Source organism: Hyperoodon ampullatus, assembly GCF_949752795.1.
Source record: "Hyperoodon ampullatus genome assembly, chromosome: 13".
NCBI lineage: Eukaryota > Metazoa > Chordata > Mammalia > Artiodactyla > Ziphiidae > Hyperoodon > Hyperoodon ampullatus.
The window spans coordinates 50,868,555-50,894,210 of record NC_136926.1 but is presented as its reverse complement, the minus strand read 5'-3'; the positions used below and the strand labels follow the sequence as shown (position 1 = coordinate 50,894,210).

The window sequence follows — 25,656 nt, the reverse complement described above, 5'->3', positions numbered from 1 at the left end:
CCTCACGTGTCAGAGCAGGAGCCTAAGCAGTGGAGGGGATGCTGGGGATGGACCCTTGAGAAAAGTCAAGGGGAAGTTCTCTTCTCCCAATTCTCCACCGCTCAGGTGTCCACACACTGTAGATCCGCCCAGCCTTCCAGTCCGAGTCACAGACAGTGTCTGTGTGGGCTAACCAGGCCCCACTCTTCAGCCCCCGTGGTCCCCGAGCACAAGCAGGGACCCCATCCCACCGCCTGTTTGCTCACCTAATATCCAGAAACAATCCCTGATTATTTTAGTCATGGCTTTTCCTCCCCTGTGTCTTTTGGTTCATTTCTATCATTGAAATTCTCTAACACAGTGGTGCTTTCATAGCATGTCATGGGAGACTGCCCAAATCAAGGCATGGGGCCAAGTGAATGAGAATTCTTAAAGTTTAGGGCACTGGTCACTTTGTCTATTACCACTGTAATTCACTCTTTGGTCCGGGCATTTTTACTTGGCCCTTCCTCGTCTTTGTGTCCTCAATTCCAACACAGTGATGCCTGTGTGTGGCTCCCCACCAGTTTCGGGGAGCACCCTGTAGGCTTCGGGGACAGAAAATGGAGGGAGCGTTAACATAGCCTTGGAAATACAGCTGAAGGAGGCACTCAGGAAACAGCTGGTGAACGAAGGCTCACAATGTAGGATGTGTCCGACCTTCCCTCTGGGGGACAGATGGAGGTACGGGGACACCCTCCTCCATGTGAATGCATGGGGGGACGGCCCGGGAGTGAGGCCTTTGGAAGTAATGAAGGAATTACAGCCAGGAGGAGGAAGGCCACTGGAATGTGCTTCTCTGTGTCTTCTCTAGAGTGGCATTTTGGATGGGACAACAGTTTAACTGAAGCATCGTAGAGGGCTGGGGCCCCTGGGGCTCTGTGTGTGATTGGTGAGCTCCTGGGAGCCCAGAGCCAGCCCCAAGGAGAGGAAGTGGGGCTGGCTGGCGAAGGCCGTAAGCGAGAGAGGGGCAGGCAGGATCTCGAGGTTCCAATGTGTTTCTACTTTGACTTGGTGATTTGGGAAACTGGGTGTGGTAGGGGTAGATGAAGAAACATGAGATAATAAAGATATCAAAAGAATTTGAGTTCCTAAGGAGAAAAGGGTTATAAATCTAACGTATTACAGACCCACACTCGACTCTCTTCAGGTCTGCTTTGCTTAGAGCCTCAGGCATGTGGCCCAAGGCTAATTAGGGCTGTCCTAACTGCCTTTTTTTTGGCTGCGTTGGGTCTTTGTTGCTGCTTGCGGGCTTTCTCTAGTTGCGGTGAGTGGGGGCTACTCTTCACTGTAGTGTGCAGGCTTCTCATTGTGGTGGCTTCTCTTGTTGCAGAGCATGGGCTCTAGGCACGCGGACTTCAGTAGTTGTGGCACACGGGCTCAGCAGTTGTGGCTCGCGGGCTCTAGAGCTCAGTCTCAGTACTAACTGCCTTTTATTCTAGAAGAACTCATTGCTGGAAATTGTATAAGGGCTCAAACTGAGAATCAGCAGGCAATGAGAACATTGCACAGTTTCTAAATCAAAGTCCTACGCACCGGATGACTTAAGGTTTTACCTTTTTCATTAAAGTGTTCAGAATTGTAAAGAAACACCCTAGTTAAGCAACTGCTTGCTTTTTAACTAGATTCTTGTTTGCAAATATACAACAATCTCAAAAACTGTTTCCAGACTTGCTGGCTCATCAAGAATCAGGTTAATCACCGGGATCTGCCCATGCCCGTGAGTGGCTGGGAACAGCCTGGGCACCTGGGATAATGGCTCTTCTCCCAGGGTGGGAGTGGCCAGGATAAAAGACTCTCCTCCTGGGCTTCCCTGGTGGCGCAGTGGTTGAGAGTCCGCCTGCCGATGCAGGGGACACAGGTTCGTGCCCCGGTCTGGGAAGATCCCACATGCCATGAAGCGGCTAGGCCCGTGAGCCACGGCCGCTGAGCCTGTGCGTCCGGAGCCTGTGCTCTGCAATGGGAGAGGCCACAACAGTGAGAGGCCCGCGTACCGCAAAAAAAAAAAAAAAAGACTCTCCTCCTAACTCAGGGCAAGGGTGGGTGGTTTCTGCGCTGGGCCCTATGCTACCAATTGTTTTATTACTTTTAAACTATGTATACTCTTGAGCAAAATTAGCTATTGTTAGTTAGAAAGCGTACCTAAGCTTTTATATTGAAAATTTCGAAGGCAGTAGACCTAGATTTACTGCAATCCTAGGGATATTAGATAAAAAGGAAAGTTCTATTTAACTGTGGCCTTTCTGATCCCCTATTCCTGGGTTCAGTGCTCCTGTGTACTTTCACTCTTGCAGGAAGTGTTCGGCGTTTGGCTTTTGCTTGTGTAATGGACAGTGGTGTGTGGCTGCTATCTGTAAGTTCTATGAGGGAAAGGAAGTTCTCTATCTCTGCTGCCATTGTATTATCAGCATCAAGTATAGTGTCTGTCACATCAAACAGGCTTAACAGACAGCTGCTGAAAGAAAGGAAGGAAGGAGGGAGACTAACCCCTGATGCCTTTAACACAATCTAGACTGGCTAGAAGTGGCCATGGTCTAGCCTGGAGCTCCTAACAGGCACTGAGGTGTAGGGGAGGGGGAGGCTGGCCTGCATGCCTGCATTTACCTAAAGCCAGTCATCTGTCCCTCTGTCTCAATGTATAGCTTTGAGATTTGTGACTTAACATCTTTTATTCACAATGGGCCACTGATTATCTGCCCCAATAGTTCCTTTCATTCTTACTTGCTTGAAGCCACTGATTCCCGCCGCTTCCCTCCCCCTATCCCAAGCCCATAGGAGTCTGCTCATCTCACCCCCTGACACCTGTCACTGCTCCCAGAGACAGAGCTGGGGATGCCAAGTTACCTGTTCATTAAGATGTATGACCTGTGTTTCTAAATCTTTATCAGATTTGGATGCTGAGCTGCTGGACGAAGCCCTTTTGGCTGATGAGGGACGAGAAGGTGTGGATCCTGGTTTGGATGCTGGACTTGATTTAGCCGCACCTGAAAGGACCCAGAATAAATTATGAATATTGGCAACATCAGAAATGCTTTTTAGGTATGTAGCAAAAGTGTGATATAAAAGGAATTTACTAAAACACAGAAGAGACACTGCCAGTGATCTCTTGCCAGCACAGAAGTAGCACAGATACGCTTAGAAAGAGTGTACTCGATAAAATGACAGAATCATCCTGGGCAACTTACTTAACCCTTCTGAGCACTGGTTGTTTTTCTCAAGCGACATGAGATTAATGCCGTTGTCCCTTCTCCCTCCAGAGAGATGAGAACAGATATAAAGGGATTTTAAGTTTTGTTTTTTTTTTTTAAAGAGGAAACGTTCTTTGATAAGCTCAGAGCATCACCATAATTGAATTTCTAACACAGACCTTATAAGAGAGTAACACTTTAGGAGAAATATCAATGCACATGTCTATGTTTTCCTCTTTTAATGTATTTCCTAGTTTTAGCCATTAAAAGAGTCTAGGAGCCATTATATCTCTGTAGCAACAGGCACTCCTGGTGCCCAAGTCCTGGTTTCTAAATGTTATTCTGCAATAAAAGGGCTTCTTGAGATATGATATGGCTGATTCCAGGGCTGGGGCAGGGAAAGGACAAGGTGGGCCTGGGACATCTCATGTCAAAAAGCAAGGATGTGCTCAAGGATTAATGAATGTCAAGGATACAGGGGCCAGCCCAAAGGGGCTCCCAACTGGCCAGACTTGGACCATTTGCATACCAAAAAGAGTGATGGCTGTAATGTATTACAATGCACTGAATAAATAAAAATCTAGTCCATAAGGAGGGTAGGGGAGAGGGAGGATCTAAAGATCTCCACAGAACACCGACAGCCAGTAAATGCTAAAGAAATGCTAGAAAAACCACAGTTTTGCAATACACATAACTGATTCAGGAAAGTTTCATCAGTTGACTCTAAAACATTGAGAAGTGTTTGGAGGATGGGATATTTACACGTGTCAAGGTGTTACCTTATAAGTTGCTTATAAAGGGTGAAAGATATGCCTTTACAACGGGGAAGCCTGAGGATTGGGACCTTAACCAAGTTATTCAGTAGCATCGCTAATAATGATAGAAATTGGCAAAAAAAAAAAAAAATAGGACCATTGATGTCAGGTAAGACCTCATCTACCTGAAGCTCAGCTCATGATAGGCTCTCACTATCTAGAACTTGACAGACACAGGAAATGGCCTCTGCAGCCAAAACAGGTAGCACAAGATATATGCAGTGAAGTTTATACACTCCATGGGTTTAGAAATTCAGGGTCATTACCGGGGCCCAGCCATTCCCTCTTACTCAGAACAGCTCAGTCTGGTGTAAGTGCTCCCACTGGCCCAATTCTCCACCACAGTCCCCCCCCTCCCACTCTGCTCCTCTGGTTCTTGGAGGGCAAGGAACTCATCATACTCAGCTTTGCAACCTCAGTGCTTAGCACAATACTTGGCCGAACACATATTTGGTGAAGGAACAAATGTTTAAATACACGAACAAGTAAATAAAACCTGGTTGTATGGTTTCCAATTTTACAGTTTATTGGTACTAAGAGATTAGAAAAAGGCAGGCACCCTGACAGCAGCTACAAGTTTCAACCAATCTCCTAATTACAAAGTAGCAAGCAGGAAGACTATAAAATCCCTATCTATATGTATTCAGAGTCATGAGAGATGCAAAGTCATACACACCCTCAAGAAGCACTGACAGTAACATACTGTTTAAAATACATGCCTGTTATAAAGAAAAAAAGAATTCTTTTAAAAATACAGGGAAATGCCTAATATATGTAAAACTGAGAATGCTTAAATTAGGAATGACTTAAAAAGTTTGAGTATTCAAACCTTCAGTGACCTGGAAACCTCACCTATGCAGCGGAACTTCCCAAGTTGTCTAGAGAGCAGATGCTTTGCTTTGCTCAACAGCTGTGAGGAGGCTTCATCTCTGGAAAAGCCCAGAAAACACACTCCTGGACAGAGCTTCCGTGTCCCATTGGCCAGCTTCTCTAACTTCAGGCCAAGCCAACAGGGTAAAGAACACAGCGTGCAAAACAGCAGGAGAGGCAGGGCGAGGACTGCTGACCTGACAAACAGCCTTCTCCAAGGGTGGCCACCAGCCAGCCTCACTGGGGAAGCAGCTTTTGAAAAATCAAGTTACTTCAGACCTTTTCATGAGCAATATGTCATATTTTAATATAAAAAAAGTCTAACAGAAAGTGACTCAAAGACTGTCTATGACCAACCCCTCTTATTTACTAAATACATATTTATTAAGTGCCTACCATGAGCCCTGTACTGGAAGTCTCTGCTCTACAGGAGCTCATGACCTGGTGAGAGTGGGTCATTTAAGAATGCCCACAGACAGAAAGACAAATACTCTATGTTATCACTTACATGTGGAATCTAAAAAATAAAGCAAATGAATGTATATTAAAAAAAAAAAAAAAAAAGCCCAGGCATGGCCACACTCAGCATTCTCAGGAGCAAGGCAATGTTCTAGACATGACCACGGATTGTGATCGGGCTATGTTCCCTCTGCCTGAAATTCTTCCTCCCCTCCTTGGAGTGACTATGTTTTACAGCCTTCGGGTCTCAGCTTAAATGTGGTGGCTCAAACACCCTTCACCCAGCACCCATCAACTGTAATGGTACAGTGATTTAGTTAATGCCTACTTCTTCCATTAGACTTAATCCCACGAGGTAGGAGTTGCGTCTGTTTTGTTTACTATTTTATGTTCCCAAGGCCAATCACAATGCCTGATCCAGAGGAGACACTCAATAATAAGTTTTTATAACTCATGAAAGAACGCCTAGGACAGGCATCTATCCAGGGTACAGATCCCAGGGGAAGCTCGAGGAGCTGGTGCCAACCTCAAAGTCACTGACAGCAGGAGCCAGCAACACCTGAAGGAAACCAAACAAAACCCACCAGCCTCCCAGAAAGAGATCTCTCACTTGGTTTCAAGTTCACCTTCCATTATTACTTAGGCCCTTTATAGATGGAGTCAAGACAGTAGTTCATGTGGGTAAATTCAGTCAGTAAACAGTTAACTCTGAGTAGGGAGGAGCAAGATGGTTTGTGCTGGGCTGTCCTATCCAAGTTTCTGCCATGTTTCCGTTCATGCCTCTTCTGAAGAGAACAGCTCTGGGGAAGGGGCTTCCCTAGAGAGCAAGTGACCCACCCACCCAGCCTGGGCAGGCCTCCCTAAGCAGGTCAGCGACTATGACGTGGCTGGTTGCGGGAGCCGAGCGAGGTCCACCAGACACACTCATGTTCTTACACTCTGCCTCACCCAATCTCACGTAAATTTTCAAAGAAAAGCATGGAAGGAATAGAAGCTGATTGCTTGTAAAACAAGGTTATCACTAATTATATTACCAGGACATCATCAAATGCAGCTTGGAAAAACCTGAAACGTTTGATATGAAGTTAAAGTAGAAGAGGTCATGGCAAGCCAAAGCCCCATGGAAGACCAAGTTATCAGGGAAAGAAAGCCTAAAAATACACAGAGGAAGCTGGCTGGGAGGGAAATGGGGTCACGGGAGATGCCGGGTGGCTCATGGCAGAGAGGCCAGAGCTGCTGCAGTTACTGACGCTGTCCCAGTTCCAGCTTTTTCCTGAAGAAACACATCCCTTGCTACTGACAGAGTCCAACTTTACTGTGGTTCACAGGGTCTCGGCATTAAAGTGGCATCTGTGTTTCACGGATCCTGTAAAGGTCAGTTGGGGTGCACAGCCCCAGGTCCTTCAAACTGGCACACGTGTATGCAGGCTGTGGGTCTCTGAGATGAGAAAGACGAAGGCAGTGAGAGTCAGACCTGGCATCCCCCTGCTGCAGGGCAGGGAGGGGACAGTGGAGAAGAGGGGGCTTGGTCCACGCTCTACCCACTATGCTCCCTCCACGGGGGACAGAAGAAAAGCTGCTGCCCCCAGAATATGGACAAAGAAGGGAAAACAAATTTGAAAAATTTAATAGCTCAATTAAGTAATTAGAATTTGAAATTTAAAATGAGAGGGGTTTTGAAATTCTGATTAAGTTGTTTGGAAAGAAACTGATAATCGAGGGAAATGCATGTCTGATGAATGAGAATACAAGACGTCAGCACCAAGTTAACTGTACATTTCTACCTTCTAACGAATAAACGTGAAGAAATGAAAGACCAGGAAAGACACAGGGAGATCTTAGTATCTTCAGAGGTTAAAAGTTTTTAAAAACCACACAAAGCTCATTTTCAAAAGAATGTAAACTGAGCTCTTTAAATCCTCACAGGCTGCAATTTGATATGGACGTAATTGACCACAGCTATCACGAGATTAAGGCTAAAATACTAAAATTTATAAAGATGAAAATGCAACCTTTTGTTCATTGTGTTGAATGATTTCATGGTTTAACTTATTAGAATAAATAATGACAGACAATATCCTATATTATATCACACTCATTAGTCAGTTAAAAACTAGGTTTTTGTTTATTTGTTTTACAAGCCTTGCTACCTTCTTTCAAAACACCATACCCTAAGGAGTACCCAGCTTCCGGGGTGACAGATATTCTTTTTTCACTTACCTGGGCTGCTATAATAAGGATGTTATCAGAAAACTGTACTGTTGGGCTTCCCTGGTGGCGCAGTGGTTGAGAGTCCGCCTGCCAATGCAGGGGACACGGGTTTGAGCCCTGGTCCGGGAAGATCCCACATGCCGCAGAGCAACTGGGCCCGTGAGCCACACCTACTGAGCCTGCGCGTCTGGAGCCTGTGCTCCGCAACAAGACAGGCCGCGACAGTGAGAGGCCCGTGCACCGCGATGAAGAGTGGCCCCCGCTTGCCACAACTAGAGAAAGCCCTCGCACAGAAACGAAGACCCAACACAGCCATAAATAAATAAATAAATAAAGCAAAACTTTCCAAAAAAAAAAAAAAAAGAAAACTGTACTGTTATCAATGTCAGTAAATTTAACACTGATATAATACTTTTATGTAAACTAACATTCGTATTCCATTTTTGTGAAGTGACCCAATAATGTCCTCTATAGTGTCTAATCCTGGCTTTAGACACTAAGGTTCTCAAAAGCTGCCTTCATGCTTCCCTCAATGCCTCCAAGTCCACTGGTGATTTCACTCCCGGGCCTTCCCATGCCTCTCTGCTCAATGATGCTTACACAAAAAACATTTACATAATAGCTTTTAAAGGGAGTACAGCTACTTTGGCAATAATAATAATAATACAGATAATAGATATTTTTTTCTTGCAGCTATCAAACATTTCAATTTTTTTGTCAAGCTGCATTTGATGAGGTCCTGAAAATATAATTAGTGGTAGTCCTGTTTTACAAGAATCATTTTTCCCTCAAGCTTTTCTCTCTCTCCACTAATTACCCTTTCAAAATAAAAAAGGAATTTCAGAAGCGGAGGAAAGTAGACATAAATTCCTTGCAAGTCCCTATAATTCTCTGACTTTACCCACTGGATACGGACATGATTTACAATGCTAGTCTTTGAGCAGTTGTCTTAATTAATGCCTTCAGGAGTTGGGGTATAAATATGATGCTAAAACATTTTAAACCATAGTTGTAAAATACAAAGAGTGGCCTGATTCACTGCCTTAGTGAAGCCAGAGCACTGCTGTGTCTAATGTTAATAATTAGTAGCTTGCTTAATGTTTATGGAAAATGTGCCAACATTTTGGGCCTATGAGGCCCAATGAATTCATAACGATGAAGCAAATAAAAGCACTTTATCCTTTTTTATACTTGGCTTTATCCTTCGCAGCCAGGGCTCTGATGGAATTTAGAAATTCTTCTCACATAATCTGCCGTATTCTTTCTGCCAAAATCATAAACAGAGGAGCTAAAAATATGACATTAATACTGTTGACAAGAACCACAGAGACATTAAGAACACACACACACTCAGGAAGCAACCACGCTTCTGGTCGTCCCCAGCTTCTTCCCTACTTTGAGAGCATCCCCCCAGCCCCGCGCCACTGAATTAAAAAGCCCGTGGCGGGGAGTGGGAGGGATGAAATGGGTGAAGGGGATCAAAAGGTAAAGCTTCCAGTTATAAGATAAATAAGTCCTGGGATGTAATGTACAGCATGGCGTTACACAGTTATAGTAATACTATAGTTAATAATACTGTATTGATACTGTATTAATATTAATACTGTAATAATACTGTATTAATATTAATACTGTATTGCATATTTGAAAGTTGCTAAGAGAATAGAGCTTAAAAGTTCTCATCACAAGAAGAAAATAACTAGTAACTCTGTGTAGTGATGGTTGTTAACTAGATTTGTTGTGATGATCATTTTGCAATATATATAAACATTGAATCATTGTTGTACACCTGAAACTAATGATTTTTTTGTTTTTTTAAATTAAATTTATTTTTTATACAGCATGTTCTTATTAGTTATCTACTTTATACATATTAGTGTATATATGCCAATCCCAATCTCCCAATTCATCCCACCACCACCCCCTACCCTGCTTTCCCCCCTTGGTGTCCATACGTTTGTTCTCTACCTCTGTCTCTATTTCTGCCTTGCAAACTCTGAAACTAATATAAGGTTGTATGTCAATTATAAATCAATAAAAACAAACCTAAACCCCACAGAACTGAAACATGACAGAAGATACCTTGTACCTACATTGATTAATCATTTGTGGATGGGCCTGACATCATTTCCTTATCCCCTTTACCTTGGCAAACAGGTTTTATTGTTTAACTGAGATATGAACCAGGTTAAAATAAATAAGTAAATAAGGCCACTGCTGGGGGAGAGGGTATGGGGTTGGACTGATGAAAAGAGACAACTCCCACAGGAAGAGGGTTTCCTAAGTGACTAAACTGACACCAGAGCTGTCACACTGCGGAATGACTAACGGCTCCCACACAACCCCGACTGTCGCAAATTCAAGATCTCACACTTGCCTTCGAAAATGCCTCCATACCTTCACTTTGTAGGTTCTGTGGTCTGCTCTGCCCTGAGAGCAAAAAAAAAAAAAAAAACCAAAAAACAACCCCCCCCACCTCAGGGCTTCCCTGGTGGCGCAGTGGTTGAGAGTCCACCTGCCGATGCAGGGGACACGGGTTCGTGCCCCGGTCCGGGAAGATCTCACATGCCGCGGAGCAGCTGGGCCCATGAGCCATGGCCGCTGAGCCTGCGCGTCCGGAGCCTGTGCTCCGCAACGGGAGAGGCCACAACAGTGAGAGACCCGCGTACCGCAAAAAAAAAAAAAAAAAAACCCACCTCAGAGGCCAGCATTCTGTCCAAATGGAACTTTAACAGGGGTTCTGGGATGCCCTGATTCATGAGATCTTTAAGAGGGTGGCTCTTTTACTCTCAAATTAGTAATTCAGAGCCCTTATTTATGGCTTCTGTCCCACCAGAGCAGCCACTGGCAAAATTGGGCTCTTCCTTTTTGCCACTTTGGTGTCAGCTTATAAAAGTGGGCAGCTCCACTTCTGAGCAGCTTGGGGAGGGGCTCCACACAGCCGAGACCGAACCACATCAATCCTGTGGGAATGAAGACCTCATATGAACTGGGTGTCCTTCGTCTTCCCCAAGGGAGGCAGTGGTTAAGAGCGGGGGTGCCCGGCAGCCTGCAGCCTTCGTAGTAATCCTGGCTCTGCTGCTTGCTCGGTGGCATGACTTTTGCTGCCACCCGGATTTCTTTATGTTCTACAGAGTCAGTAGCAGTGCCTCCTTCCCAGAGCTGGGAAGAGTACCTGAGTTAATACATGGAAAGTTCCTACACAAGAGCCTGGCACACAGTAAGTGTACCCGATCATTATTACTCAGCAAACGAGGCCTGATTCAACTAATGACGAGACAGCACACGGGTTTCCCATTTCTAGACACTAGCAAAATAAAAACTAAACTGCTGAAATAATAAGGAAATGAGACTCATTTTATTTAAAGAAAATCTTTATAAAAACTGGTTAACCCATAACCCACCAGTGGGCTCCCAGGCATCGGTTTCCCCGTTCCGCACTCTCTGTCTTGAGAATTGGTGGACTGTAACCCAGGTCTTTGTGCGCCTTCTGAAATGTCCCCAATTCACTCATTCCTGCTGCAAGTATTTACTGCACCCCTACTGTGTACCTGGCAAGCTACAGGCACTTGGGATAGAACACTGAATGTGGACGCTGGTCCTTGTGGAATTTACATTCTAACAGGGGAATCAGATAATAAACGATAACAATAATAAATTAGTAAGTGACATAATAAACTAGAAAGTAAACGCCATGGAGAGAGAGGCAGTGCAGGGCAGGGGTAAGGAGTGCTGGGTGAGTGGCGGTTTTAAACAGGAACTTCAGGGAAGGCCTGAGCACCCATCATGATCCCCTCCAGTCTTTTTTTTTTTTTTTTTTTTTTTTTTTTTTTTTTTTTTTTGCGGTATGAGGGCCTCTCACTGCTGTGGCCTCTCCCGTTGCGGAGCACAGGCTCCGGACGCACAGGCTCAGCGGCCATGGCTCACGGGCCCAGCCACTTCGCGGTATGTGGGATCTTCCCGGACCGGGACACGAACCCGTGTCCCCTACATCCGCAGGCGGACTCTCAACCACTGCGCCACCAGGGAAGCCCTCCCCTCCAGTCTTAACCCCTCACTCAGAAGGGTCCACCCAGACCCTTCTCAGTCCACCGAGAAGGACAGGGGTCAAAAAGCCCAAGTCCCCTTGGTGACAGTCGTGCAGCAGCCCAGCAGGGAAGCAAGGAGGCGAGATCCACACCGGGCGCGCATGGGGCTCACCCCAGCTCACAGCCTCCCTCCTCACAGAAGAGGACGTGTGTTGTAACAGCTCCATAGTTGCAACTTCCAGGATCCCTGCAGGGGACATGCCATTTGCAGGAGTCACCTTGACTTCTTCAAGGCCTCGTTGGGAAAGTGAGATCTGAGCAAAGACCTGAGAGAGGTGAAGCTGGCCTTCTGGACAGCCAGGAGCAGAATATTCCAGGCAGAGGAAAGGCCCAGCGCCAGCGCCAAGGCGTGGCCTCACCTGCTCGGCAGCCAGTCTGGATGCTGTAGCAGAGGGAGCATGGGCACCGGGGGAGGAGGGTGCAGGTCACCAAGGACCTCACGGGCTACTGCTGGAGGCCGGCTTTCATTATGATGGAAGAGGGCAGCTATGGCAGGGTCCTGAACAGAGTGACCTGATCTGACTTGGGTTTTAGGAGGCCCCCTCTGCCAGCTGGGAGGCTACTGCAGTCATAGCCCTGGGGATGAGCAGTGAGTGCTCAAGATGAGTTCTGGTTTTGGGAAAGCATTTACTATGCTACAGTTTAGAAAACCCTACGATATACCCTATAGAACAGGCACCAAATATCCAGGCATTTATCACAACTTAAGTTGTGCAACATCAACAGCAACTAAGAGACATTCTGGGATCAATAGCATCTGCTCTTGGTTCCAAGGGGACGGCTGAAGGAGGACGAGGCGGTGACAAGAGCTATGAGTCAGCCGGTGTCCCTCCCAGCCTACTCCCAGCTCGGGGTCATCACACAGTGTGCTGACCGGCTCTGCCCTGGGAAAATATGCCAGGGAGCAACGCCGACAGCCAGGGTCCAGAGCCCCAGTGCCGGAGGCTTCCCTGACCGGTGGCCACTGAGATGGGCGAGTGGGCCTGACTCAGCCGAGCATGTCCAGCCAGTGTGAGCATTCAAGAACTGAGTTACTTCTGCCCTGGTTACTGTCCCTGCTGGAGATGATGTGCTTATTTTTAGCCATCATGTGATTCTCCAGTATTTTCCAGGCTCTGCTTGAGTCACTCTGGTTTCGGAGAATTTTTCAGAGGGGAAAAAAAAATGCAGGAAAGAACTCCTCATCTTAAAATTAGCTCAAATATTAAAAATTCTGATGTGTAAGAAGTTATCTGAACGTGGTATATATTTCTTTCGATAAGCTGCCTTTTCACACCTCTCACACCCTGGCAGGGAATTAAGTGTGCTTTGAAATGCATTAGGTGCCAAACAATTACTATCTTAGTTCAAATTCTTGTTTTTAAATTGTTCTCAGAGCAGTTTTTCTCTAGAAACGTGAGGTTCCCTCACCCCCGTGAAAACAAGATGCACCAGAATCCCAACAATAACTGAGGGAACACTCCCTTGCCTGCTTGCTGCAGCAGTAAGGAAAGCTGGCGATTGAAAGAGTCCAGCGAACTGAGAGAGCCTGCTGAGAATAGAGACACACAGGCATCACCATGACAACAACATCCCGGTGTCACGCATTCCTGGCATACATCAGTCATTTAAGCAAAAAGCTTACAAACCAAGACGGCCATTTCAGGGGAACGCGACTATTTAGTTCCTTTACGATGTTCGGAGTCCTGCTGATTCCACTGGCAAGACCAAGTGTTTCAGGTTGTTTTGCTGATGGTGGGAAGTCTGCTGTGCTCCATTAACACTACCTTACCGGGACTCGCTTGCAAAGAGACACAGTCTGAGGCCACAGAGCAGCTGGAGCTCGGGGAGGTGAGAACCAGAGCTGAGCCCCACTCGAATCATCCACTCCAGTTGGCTCCCGCTCCAGGTTTTCTGCTTCCCACAACCAGTGACCAAGCCAGAAACTTGTGCATCATTTATCCTTGGTTTCCCCTGTCCTTCACCTCTCATATCCCATCACCATCAACTTTTGTTGACTAAACCTGCCTAAAAGTCTGTATAACCCACATGGCCATGACCTTTATTCAGGCCACCCTCCACTCCTACATGTTTGGCTGCAACAGCTTCTTAGCTGTTGTACTTAAAACCTTTCAGTGGGCTTCCCTGGTGGCACAGTGGTTGAGAGTCCGCCTGCCGATGCAGGGGACACGGGTTCATGCCCCGGTCTGGGAAGATCCCACATGCCGCGGAGTGGCTGGGCCCGTCAGCCATGGCCACTGAGCCTGCGCGTCCGGAGCCTGTGCTCCGCAACAGGAGAGGCCACGGCAGTGAGAGGCCCACGTATCGCAAAAAAAAAAAAAAAAAAAAACCTTTCCATGACTCCCCAGAGTCCCCATAGTAAACTGTAAACTTCTGTGACTACAGAACTTAAGGTGACTGCTTCATCTTCACCTCCTGCTATTCCCACCTTTGTGCAGTCCTCTCCCCTGGAATGTGGGTGGGACCTGTGGCTTGCTTCTAACCAAAAGAATATGGGAAAGGGGATGGGATGTGACTCCCCTCATACGGAACCCAATTCGAAGGGAGTATAGAAAATTCTTCAGGTCAAAACTCTTTTCTATTCCTGCCCAACATACCAAGGGACAAAAAAGGGCACCAATGATAAAGAAAAATAGGCTCACTGGTGATCTGTGATGTTCTGCTCATGGAAACTGAAATAAATGGTAAGTCATGGCCTTTTGAGGTTTGACAAGTTTTATGGTGAGGCTGAGAAGCTAAATGCCAAGCTATTATATCTATGGAGAGAAAAGGAATGATCCATCACAGGAACACATGCGGTTGAGTTGCAGAACTGATTAATATTTCAGCATGTAGAGAGAGCAGCTATATAAGAACGACCCAGTGCTGGTTATGAAAGGACCCAGCATTGTTTTTAAAAAGGGCTAGGATGGTTTGCTTCCCAGGTGCAGCTGGGGCAACAATGGAGGCCCTTACCCTCCTCTGCAAAGTCCGCTGTGAGGGCACAGAGTATGACATGCTGAAATTCGGGCCAGTTTTGTCTGAAGCACTTACTCTTCACTTTGTAATCACCCAGACCATAAACTCAGAGAATTATCTGAATTGAAGGATTAAGAAATCAGAGATAAGTAATCCCACTAACCTAGGGCTCAGTTTTCTGGGCCTTATACACACTTCTACTTCAGGGCTGATAAGAGGCCTGGAACAAGTGGCTTAACGTTTCCTGCATTTACAAACATATATAAAATATAGTGACTCTCACCCAAGAGCCTATTGCAAGGATGATGGGAATGTTTTTGAACATTTAAAAATTATTGCTCTTGGGACTTCCCTGGTGGCGCAGTGATTAAGAATCTGCGTGTCAATGCAGGGGACACGGGTTTGATCCCTGGTCCGGGAAGATCCCACATGCCGCGAAGTGGCTGGGCCCATGAGCCATGGCCACTGAGCCTGTGCGTCCAGAGCCTGTGCTCTGCAACGGGAGAGGCCACAACAGTGAGAGGCCTGCGTACCGCAAAAAAAAAAAAAAAAAAAAAAAAAAAAAAAATATATATATATATATATATATATATATAAACTGAATTAGTAAATTGTCTGTCAAAGGTGCTGTTTCCTTAAGCAAACACATTGTGATGGAAATGAAAAATGCAGGGCTCTTCCTTGGAAGAAGCCCTTGGCCTCTTACACAGGCACTGCCAGAAGATTCCTATCTGAAGCTCCTGAATTCTTCATGACTCTTTGCTCCTCTCTGTGCCCAATATTCAAAACTCAGAGATATTCAGTATCCTGGCAAGGCCGAGCACTGCTCATATTTTATGCTGTGTTTTTATCAGTATTATAGATAGGGAAATGCAGCTTTAATTATTCTTTGAGGAGAAAAGCATCCCAACGCCTATCTTCTATATTTCACATATGATAGATGTGTAACTGGAGGAACAAAACCACCAATACCCCTCCTCTCCTTCCAGGGAGTAGGGAATGTCATCTAAGAATTTAATTAATTGGACCATTATAATTTTTTCCCATTTTCTCCAGGCCTACTTGTAGCTAAGGGAGTAGCCATTAACTGGTATGCAGCTTAGCAGTGGGATGGTTTCTCAACATGAACAGGCCAAGGGCATGCAATGCTGATATAGGGCAGGGACTGAGTGAAAGATACATTGTTCAGATAATAAGGAGAAGTGCTAACACCTATTTGAAAAGAAGTCTTGTTCATTATGGGACTGGTAAGAAAAATGCATTTCTTCCTTGCTATGAGCTGATATTGCATGATCTTTTAAAATTAACATTTGATCCTTGCAGTAAGTAGGTATAGGGATAGTACACTATGTGGTTAGGTGACCGGGGACTGTGAGACAGCAGTACCAGGCAGATATACACTGGGAAGTTGTAAGAATAAATAGGCCTGACTTCTCTTGATGGAGAGATCATGAAGGGACAAGAAAGGTGGTGCTGCCTGTGCCTATCCTAACGGGGTTCTGGAAAGTAAATGCCATTATGGACTGCTTTAGTCTAAAGAGAAGACATGGGAAATATTCACTTCTTAGAGTAAATAATAGCTTTGGGGTGAGACTAACATTTATGTTTAAAGGGTGGAGTTTCTCAAAAGATAAATGAAGACTTGCATCCTGGCAATAATAAGGAAAAAGGTCTTGTATAATGGTACAGGCTTGAGGCCAAGGTTAGGACCCTTGAGTGAAATATAACTTTCTCAGTACTTTTTACTTGGACTCCGAGTTAATACCTGTTACATCAGAAACATCAACACTCTGCAGAGCAATATAACAAAATCCAGAGTCTCCATAATACAACATCTCAATGTCTAGGACACAATCCAAAATTACTCAACATATGAAGAGTCAGGAAATGGTGGAATTAGCAGACAAGAACTTTAAAGCAGCTATAATAACCATTCCCAGTCAGGTAAAGTATGCTCATAATAAATGAAAGATAGGCAATCTCAAGAGAGAAAGAAAAAAATTAAAAGTGAAAAAAATAGTTGAAATTTAAAAAATGCTCAGTAGTAGAATGTAAATGACAGAGGAAGAAGAGGGCTAACTTGAAGATACATTAATAGAAACCATCTAAAGAATAGAGAGAATACTGGAAAAAAATGAGCCTCAGGAAACTGAGGGATAATTTCAAAAGCTCTAGCACATGGAAAAATGAAGTCCCAGAAAAATAGGATAGAGAGAATGGAGCTGAAAATATATTTGAAAAAATAATGGCTGAAAATCTCCCAAATGTGGTAAAAGACATAAACTTATAGATTTTAAAAGTCTAATGAACTCCAAAACAAGATAAGTTCAAAGAGAACATCGTAGCCACACTACTGAAACCCACAGATAAAGAGTCTTGACTGCATCCAGAGAAAAACAACTTACCATTATAGGGGAAGGTGATTAGAATGAGTATGCATTTCTTATCTTTAGAGGTCACAGATAGTGGAAAGATATCTTTAATGGGAGGGAGGGAGGAATAAAAGATCAGTCTGAATTCTTTACCTAGGAAAATTTTCTTTAAGAATGAAGGTGAGGGGCTTCTCTGGTGGCGCAGTGGTTGAGAGTCCGCCTGCCGATGCAGGGGACACGGGTTCATGCCCCGGTCCGGGAAGATCCCACATGCCGCGGAGCGGCTGGGCCCGTGAGCCATGGCCACTGAGCCTGCGCGTCGGAGCCTGTGCTCCACAATGGGAGAGGCCACAGCAGTGAGAGGCCCACGTACCAAACACACACACAAAAAAAGAATGAAGGTGAGGGCTTCCCTGGTGGCACAGTGGTTAAGAATCCACCTGCCAATGCAGGTGACACAGGTTCAAGCCCTGGTCCGGGAAGATCCCACATGCCGCGGAGCAACTAAGCCTGTGCCTCACAACTGCTGAGCCTACGCTCTAGAGCCTGTGAGCCACAACTACTGAAGCCCACGCGCCTAGAGCCCGTGCTCTGCAACAAGAGAAGCCACCGCAATGAGAGGCCCGTGCATTGCAACGAAGAGTAGCCCCCGCTCACCGCAACTAGAGAAAGCCCGCACACAGCAATGAAGACCCAACGCAGCCATAAATAAATAAATAAATAATAAAAATTTTTAAAAAGTGTACTTTGATGCACAGAAGTTTAAAAAAGAAAAGAATGAAGGTGAAATAAAGACATTCACAGAAAAAGGAAAACTAAAAGACTTTGTTGCCATTGCACCTGCTCTACAAGAAATGCTGAAGAAAGTTATTCAGTCTCAAGAGAAATTAAATTAGTAGGGAACTCAGATGTTCAGGAATGAATGAAGAACACTAGAAATGGTAAAAATGTGAAAAATAAATAAGTTTTTTCTTTTAATATCTTTAAAATTCATATGACTATTTAAAGCAGCATTGCCTAATAGAAATATGATGGGAACCATGTAAGTAAACATTTTCTAGTAGCCACATTAAAAAAATCTTGAGATTAATTTTAATACATATATGCAAAATGTATACAATATATGCAAATTATAATTTCTATGTATAATCAATATAAAAATTACTAACTAGTTTTATATTTTTTCCCATACCAAGTCTTCTAAATTCAGCATGCATTGTATACCTGCAGCACATTTCAATGCAGAATAAGCACATTTCAAGTGCTCAAAAGCCACAATATCAGACAGTGTTGATTTAAAACAAAAGTTATAACACTGTCTTGTGGGGTTATAATGTAATACATATGACAGCCAAAACAAAGGACAGTGGAGGGAAGGGTTGCCAGGGTTCCACATTTTACATGAAATATTAAGTACACTGTGAAAAGGTAAGAATATATACGGTAATCGTTAGAACAGCCACTGAAAAAAATTAATGCAAAGCTGTACCGTTAAAAAGGCAATGGATAAATTAAGATGGAATGCTAAAAAATATTTTTAAAATTCAGAAGACAGGGCTTCCCTGGTGGCGCAGTGGTTGAGAGTCCGCCTGCCGATGCAGGGGACACAGGTTCGTGCCCCGGTCCGGGAAGATCCCACATGCCGCAGAGCAGCTAGGCCCGTGAGCCATGGCCGCTGGGCCTGTGCGTCCGGAGCCTGTGCTCCGCAACGGGAGAGGCCACAACAGTGAGAGGCCTGCGTACCGCAAAAAAAAAAAAAAAAAAAAAAAAAAAAAAATTCAGAAGACAACAGGAAAAGGGAAACAGAGAAACAAAAAACAAAGGGGACAAGCAGAAAACAAATGATAGATCTAAATCCAACCAAATCAATAATTACATTAACAATGGACTGTACGCTCCAATATCCAGAGATTATCAGAATGGATTAAAAATGCAAGACCCAATTACATGTTGTTTATAAGAGACACACTTTAAATATAAAGACAAAGATAGGTGGAAATTTACCTCTTATAGAGAAAGATACACCACGCAAACAGTAAGCATAAGAAAGCTGGAGTGGCTATATTAATATTAGATAAAATAGACTTCAAGACAAAGAGTATTACCAAAGATAAAGAGGGAAGCCTCATAAAATACAAAGGTCAATTCATCAGCATGACTCAACAATCAGAAATATCTACGCATCTAACAACAGAGTCCTAAATACAGGAAACAAAAATTGAGAGAATTAAAGGGACAAACCGGTAATTCCACAATAAATGTTAACACTCTCTTTGCAGCAATTGTTAGAACGAGACAACAACAACAAATAGATGATCTGAATAACACCATCCACTACCTTGATACTGATATTTCTAAAACGTCATATGACCAACAACTGCAGAATGCATATTCTTTTCAAGTGACACTGACCAAGGGAGACCACATTCTGGGCCAGAAAATCAAGATCAGAACAAGGATAAAAAAAACCACTGTAAACTGCTACATTGCATTGCTTCTCCTAAAAAAACCCCAAAAGCCCCCGAAACTTTTGGGGAAAGTAAAAGCAACTCTTCTTTCCGCAAAGGTGATAGGCGATGCTTACTTAGATTACAGGTACTCAAAGAATATGCAAACACTGGTAAAGAAATAAAATCAATAAACATAATCACTTTGTTAAGGTTGTATGAACAGCCTTAGAGAACCCAAAATTAAAGATAATTAAGAGTGAGAGTATTCAAATACTCAATACAGTTTTTGAAAGTTGCTGTTAGGACTTATTTAAATCTCCATTTAGGAATTTAATTATGATCATTCAAATGCTTTATTCCATTCTATTCTACTTCTTAGGTTGCTTCCTTTTCGAAGTCATTTTTCTAGTATTTCTACTAATCTTATTTTGAGGCTGCAATGCCTAAAGGAAAGTCCCTAAGGAAAAGAGAAAGCTCAGAATCAATTTCCATAGCAACTCTAAATCCATCACACTATATTTGTATATGGGAGTTTGATTTCAATGCATTAATATATATGGATTTGCAACATGTCTAAGCTGTGGTTGCTATAGGAACCACAACCTCAAATTTCGTTTTAAGTTTAGTTAAGTGCTCACACATAAAAACTGATCCCGCTGACAGCTATCTCGAGTTGCAGATATGGCTCATAGCAATAAATTTATAAACATCATGACTCACGATGACATATGCACTTAATAGATATCTGTCATTATAAAAATGTATATTTTAACATATGCTCCTTGTTGGTAGATCAAAAGCAATTCAAGATGCAATTCCTCAGGTTGTAGATAGAATAAGACTTGCCAGGCAGCCATCCACCCTTAGCGACAGCCTCTGCTCATGCTGAAGCTTGTTACGGCCCAGGTAAGTCACCCAAATACACACAGACACCAACGGGTTCTATGGCTTCTCTGAATCCACGGAATACTGGTGTCTATACTGAAATGGCAGAAAAATCTAGCACGTTTTATAGTCAGGACATGCAAATTACTTTTAATATTAGTTTAAGGATATATTTGGAGAGAGATAAAGCCACTGCAAAATGAACCAAATATCCCAAAGCCAAAATGAAAAAATAATTAAAGACCATCTCCTGTTTTCGATTACACCAGACGTTGCTTGTTTCCACTAATACAGATGATTAAGAAGCGACCAAGGCCTAGAGATGGGCACAGAAATTACTGCTGAATTACTGCTACTGACCTGGCATCACTGGGAGATGACTGGCATAGATATGTGAATTTCCCAGACAGCTGACCCTCACCTCATCAAGCACTTTAATTTGTCTTAAATTTTGGATGGACACAATCAGACTTATGCACGACGAGGATGGTCTCGAATGGTTTCAGACCAGAGGCAGAGAGGCTAGTTTAGAGACTGTAAAATAGTTCATGGGAGAGATGATTATAAATAGAAAATTAAAACCTTAAGAATTAGAAGGGAACTCTGTTATCGATTAGTACACGCTGGTGTCATACAGATCTTGAGGGCTACTGAGAGACACGGAGCTCTTTGATTCAGCAATAGAGATCTCAGGCTGCTGGACTATTTATAAGGTTTCATGAAGATTTTTTGGCTCTTCTTTTACTGATGTTCACACTTTGTAGTGCTATCAGTATACTCCTTGCCCTAATAAGATACACGCTGAGAAACCATATCCCCATGTTTGTTATAATTATATCCAAGTCAAGAAAGAGCAAATAAAGTGGGGTCGAGAAGTACAAATTTCCAGTTATAAAATAAATAAGTCATGCGGGTATAAAGTACAGCATGGGGAATATAGTCAATAATATCATATTAACTTTGTATGGTACAGATGGTAACCAGAATCATTGTGGTGATCATTTTGCAATGTGTACAAATGCCAAATCACTATGTTGTACACCTGAAACTAATATAATGTGGTATATTAATTAGATGTCAATTTTTAAAATAAATAAATATATATAAAAGAAAGAGCAAATAGACTCTGGGTAAGTATTCTAGGAACTCTCCCTTGTGGAAAGAGGAAAGTGTATGAATTTTATAGCACAGATTTTACAACACCTATTCTGACTTTTAGAAGACGTTTTGGCTTACACTTTCTTGGCTGTTTTCCCAAGAGTTGGACACATGACCTCTAGAAAAAAATGAGGTCTCATTGTATTTATAGGAGCCTTTCTCCTATTATAGCCTTTAAAACAATGTTCTACATGTGATGTATACCTTGCTATAATTTTGTCAGTATAGTTTTACTACCCTACCATGTCTAAGAGTCAGAACATGTCTCATAAGAAACAGTATGACTGGTTTGACTTCTGGAAATATCCTTCCTCCTTGATTAAGACCAATGAGGTAAACATGGTCGAGGTATCAGGAACGCAAGCCTTGGCAATACTGTCTTCCAGAACATTAAAAACCAAATTTATGATCTGCTGACTTTAATGTGTTTCCTGAGCTTTGTCACCAGAGAAGTTAAGCTCTGGAAACAATGTATTTCTTTTCCAGGTTCATGGACATTCTTTCTATCAAAATGGCACAAGTTTCTCTGTGGCTTTTGTGAAAGACAGATGAGGGAATTCCTTGAAAATGAGGCCAAGGCAGCATAATGACAGTTCTGTTTGGGGGCGGGGTGGGGTTAGAATGGTTGGTGCCAATTTAAGGACACGTTATGACTGTAGAAGAAAAATGTTCTGAGGCCTGTCCGGTTCCACTGCTGAAAACTTGAAAAAGTAGCAGCTGAGTTTCAAGATGAATCTGTACATCATTAGCAGCTGCAGAAAAAGAGCTTGTGGTGAGAGCTACCAGCCGCTCTTGGTTTTCGTAGCTTCTTGTCCCCCAACCCCATCTGCCTGGTGTCTCCCCAGCTCTGAAGGAGACACACCACTCCCCTTCTCTATCCTGGTCCTAGAATAATGACACTTTCTGACAAAAGCTGAAGGCCAGTTTGAACTGCCATAAACTTTTGTTCCCCAAACTCCCTGTGGCTTCATTTTTACCCAAACTCTTCCCAGCACTTCTGTTCTGCAAAAGGTAAACATTCCCTTTCCTCACCAAACCTCTTTCGATGCCCTTGACCCCATTTTCTTCCTCCAGCCTCAGGGTCATTGTTCCACCAGTTTCCCCTCCTTTTTCCTATTATTCCTTCTCACAGACCTTCCTCCCATCTTACAAACCTGCTCCTTGTGCTGTGTCCTAAAAGCAAACAAAATCAAATCGAGGACAATACCATTCTCTCCCCAATCTTACTTCCTAAAGCAACTGTCAGCTTTTTCCCGACGCCAACAAAATGTTTTTATTTCCTCCACTTATTCTCCTGATTTGGTGAAGGTGGAATCTCCTCTCACATCACTTTCACGTTTGTGTGTCATGCCCTTGTTAGTAAGCCGCTGCAATCTAGGTGTATGGATTCAGCATTTCTACAGACCAATTCTCTAAAGAACTATTAATCACCCCCCCAGGAGCCAGATTTCTTTCTTTGGCCTATTTTCAGGTTTCATCCTATCTGATCTCTCCAACAATTAATACTCAGCGCTGTTGGTGATCCCTCTTTCTAAAAATGTCCTACTGTTCTCTGATGTTGAGCTGGTTTTTCCCCTGATGTTCCTCCTTTTCTCAGCTTCCTTTTTCCTCTTGCCCCTTAAATGTATGTATTCCCAAAGATCTGTGCTTCGTTTATTTTGTTTCAGCTTATTTACTCTATGGCTTTGAAGTTGGATTTTTATGCTGTCTCAGTTTCCTTTCTCCAATTCCTCAGCCCCCTCCTGGACCCATCATTCCACTGAGTGACCCCAAAGGACCCTTCCAGTCCTCACTGTACTTGACTCCTCAGCAGATTTAGACACTGGTGACCGTTCTGCTCCCTTCCTTCTATTTCCCTGACACGTCATTCCTTCATTTCTTTCCATCTTTCTGGTGTCTTCCCTGCTCCTATGTAAGTCCTTCCTTTTCTACCCAAACGTTAAATGTTCGAGTTCCTCAGGGACTCACCCTTCCTCACTGGGGACTCACTTCCAGCTTCGATTACCTGGATATAGAAGACTCACCAATGTTTACCTCTAGCCGACACTTCCTTGAGTTCCAGACACATGTCCACACAGTTTAGTATTAGTCTTGTTATAATCATTTCTAGTAATTCTCATTGGAAGCTGGGCATAAATAAGGAATTTGCATTCTTACAGAATTAAGGCTGTTAACAAGTGTGAACACTGGTGTTCAGGATGGAAACACATGGTTTCTGAGGATTTCATCATTTAACTCTCCTGTATCACAGCTGATGTTTATAATAATGACCCTCATTGGACAAGAGCACATTCTGCTTGGTAAAGTCTGTTTTCTAGGCAAGAATGTTTGTAATATATTTTAGAAAGATTTTTCTCCAAAATAGTTAAAACATTTTTTAAAGTTCTAGGTATTTATCCTCAGTGACTTCACTTTTGGGTGAAGTTGGCTAAGTGAGGTCTTGCTGAATGTTGTCACATAGAAATTGGCACTGCTCACACCGGAGACAGGATGGATATTTCATGAATTCCCTCTGAAGGATTATAGATGATGATCCATATTTAAAAGTGTAAATCGGCTCACAGTACGGCGCCGGAGGGCCTGTGAAAGTGAATCTAGGATTTCATTGTTACGGTACCTGCTGTCGGGGAGTTTGCATGGTGAGACTTCTTGGGCAGGTTGAAGATCTGTTCGCCGGGGTCGGGAGGAGGAATTGCATCTTGCCCTTGTCGTGCTTCTACGGGGTCATACTCCTTGCCATCGTAGTTAGCATCATAGAACTTCTTAAACCACTGAATAAAATCCAGGTTGTCCTGGAAACGCCCCTTCACGAGCTTTTCCACTGGAATTACCTGCAATATAAAATCACCCGGTGAGTCACGATCCTCAGGCTTGTTTGTATGGAATACAACTGAAGTGTTCCCTAAATATAACTTTACATCTGCAATTCATGCCTGCTGGCCTCTCCCCCAGTGTCTTAGCCAGTGGTATTCCAGAATTCATATAATTTTTCATTATATTAAAGAAAAATTAAAATGTTGTAGTTGGTTCTCCTGGAATATTTAATACATCTGAACAAACCATACGAAACAAGGAATACCCTGAGCTGGCATGAGGGGCTGATCCTCTTCGTAGAATGTTTATTGCCAAAGCATATCCCCCCAAAAACATGGGTCTGGGATGTTGTGCTGTTTCAAGGTTGATAGGTTTTCCTTATTTCTTTGTAACACTTGGTCTAGCTGTGTTGGAATAAGCTCTTAAAAGGATTGTAGTTATTAGAGAGTACGAATGAATAAGACTCAAGTCAATGAAAACTCACACTAATCTAACGGTTCCTATGAAACAAAATGAGCTTTCATGGACTGTCTTTACAATGTAGAGAGACAAGCATAAAATAAAAACAACTAACCACAATACAGGGCTCAGTAATTCATGGGTTACACTGGAGCACGGTTAATGTGCCATGGGGGTACATTTCTTAAACAGGTTTCTTTTTGTATTTTGTAACTATTTTATCAAGACTGGGTGTAAATTAAGTGTTTTTAACGGGCAGCCTAAAGATCCAATCAGTATTCCCTTTAGAGGTCTTTTCATTGTACTATTTAAGTATTTTCATGTTTTCTGATTTGTAAGTTTTGTTTATGCTGATATTGTGATTGTTTTAGAAAGTGCCTTCTTGGAGCATAAAGCCCTTTAATTAACATGCTACTATATTTTGCTTTCTGCCAAACGTGAACATTTATAAACAGCTTTAGATGATGATGATGCATTAGCCATTCAAAGCAGGCACTTCCTTCTGTTGACTTAATTTTGCAATTCCTATCAAAATGAAAGTTCCGGGGTCATAAGTTCAAAATCTGAGGTGGCGAGGAAATATTTGTACATATGCTTCCCACGTGCTGTCGCAGGCTATGACAAACATGAACAGGGATCACTGTCTCTACACCAGGATCTCTGGGTAGAATCATAGCATATTAAGCTAGAGAGGCCAACAAAGGTCATAAAGGTCAGTGTTCCTCCAGTACAAGAATTTTATCTTCAAATTTCTTTTTTTCTTTTTTTGGGCCACACCACGGCTTGCAGGATGCTAGTTCCCTGACACAGGATTGAACCTGTGCCCTCGGCAGTGAAAGCTGGGAGTCCTAACCACTGGTCTGCCAGGGAATTCCCTATCTTCAAATTTCTTAACAATGGCTGACCCACTC

The 25,656-nt window shown here is 43.3% G+C and overlaps 1 protein-coding gene across 3 annotated transcripts in view; it reads right to left on the bottom strand.

Moving 5' to 3' along the window:
- The window catches only part of MAPRE2 (microtubule associated protein RP/EB family member 2), a gene marked incomplete at its 5' end in the record, with an annotated part of 159,037 nt that overhangs the window by 11,756 nt on the left and 121,625 nt on the right, over positions 1-25,656 (bottom strand). For all 3 annotated transcript variants that reach the window (XM_079717083.1, XM_079717082.1, XM_079717084.1), the window contains 2 exons: positions 2,863-3,002; positions 24,090-24,303. In XM_079717083.1, the coding sequence (XP_079573209.1) occupies positions 2,863-3,002; positions 24,090-24,303 (354 nt within the window). The remainder of the gene's footprint in view (positions 1-2,862; positions 3,003-24,089; positions 24,304-25,656) is intronic.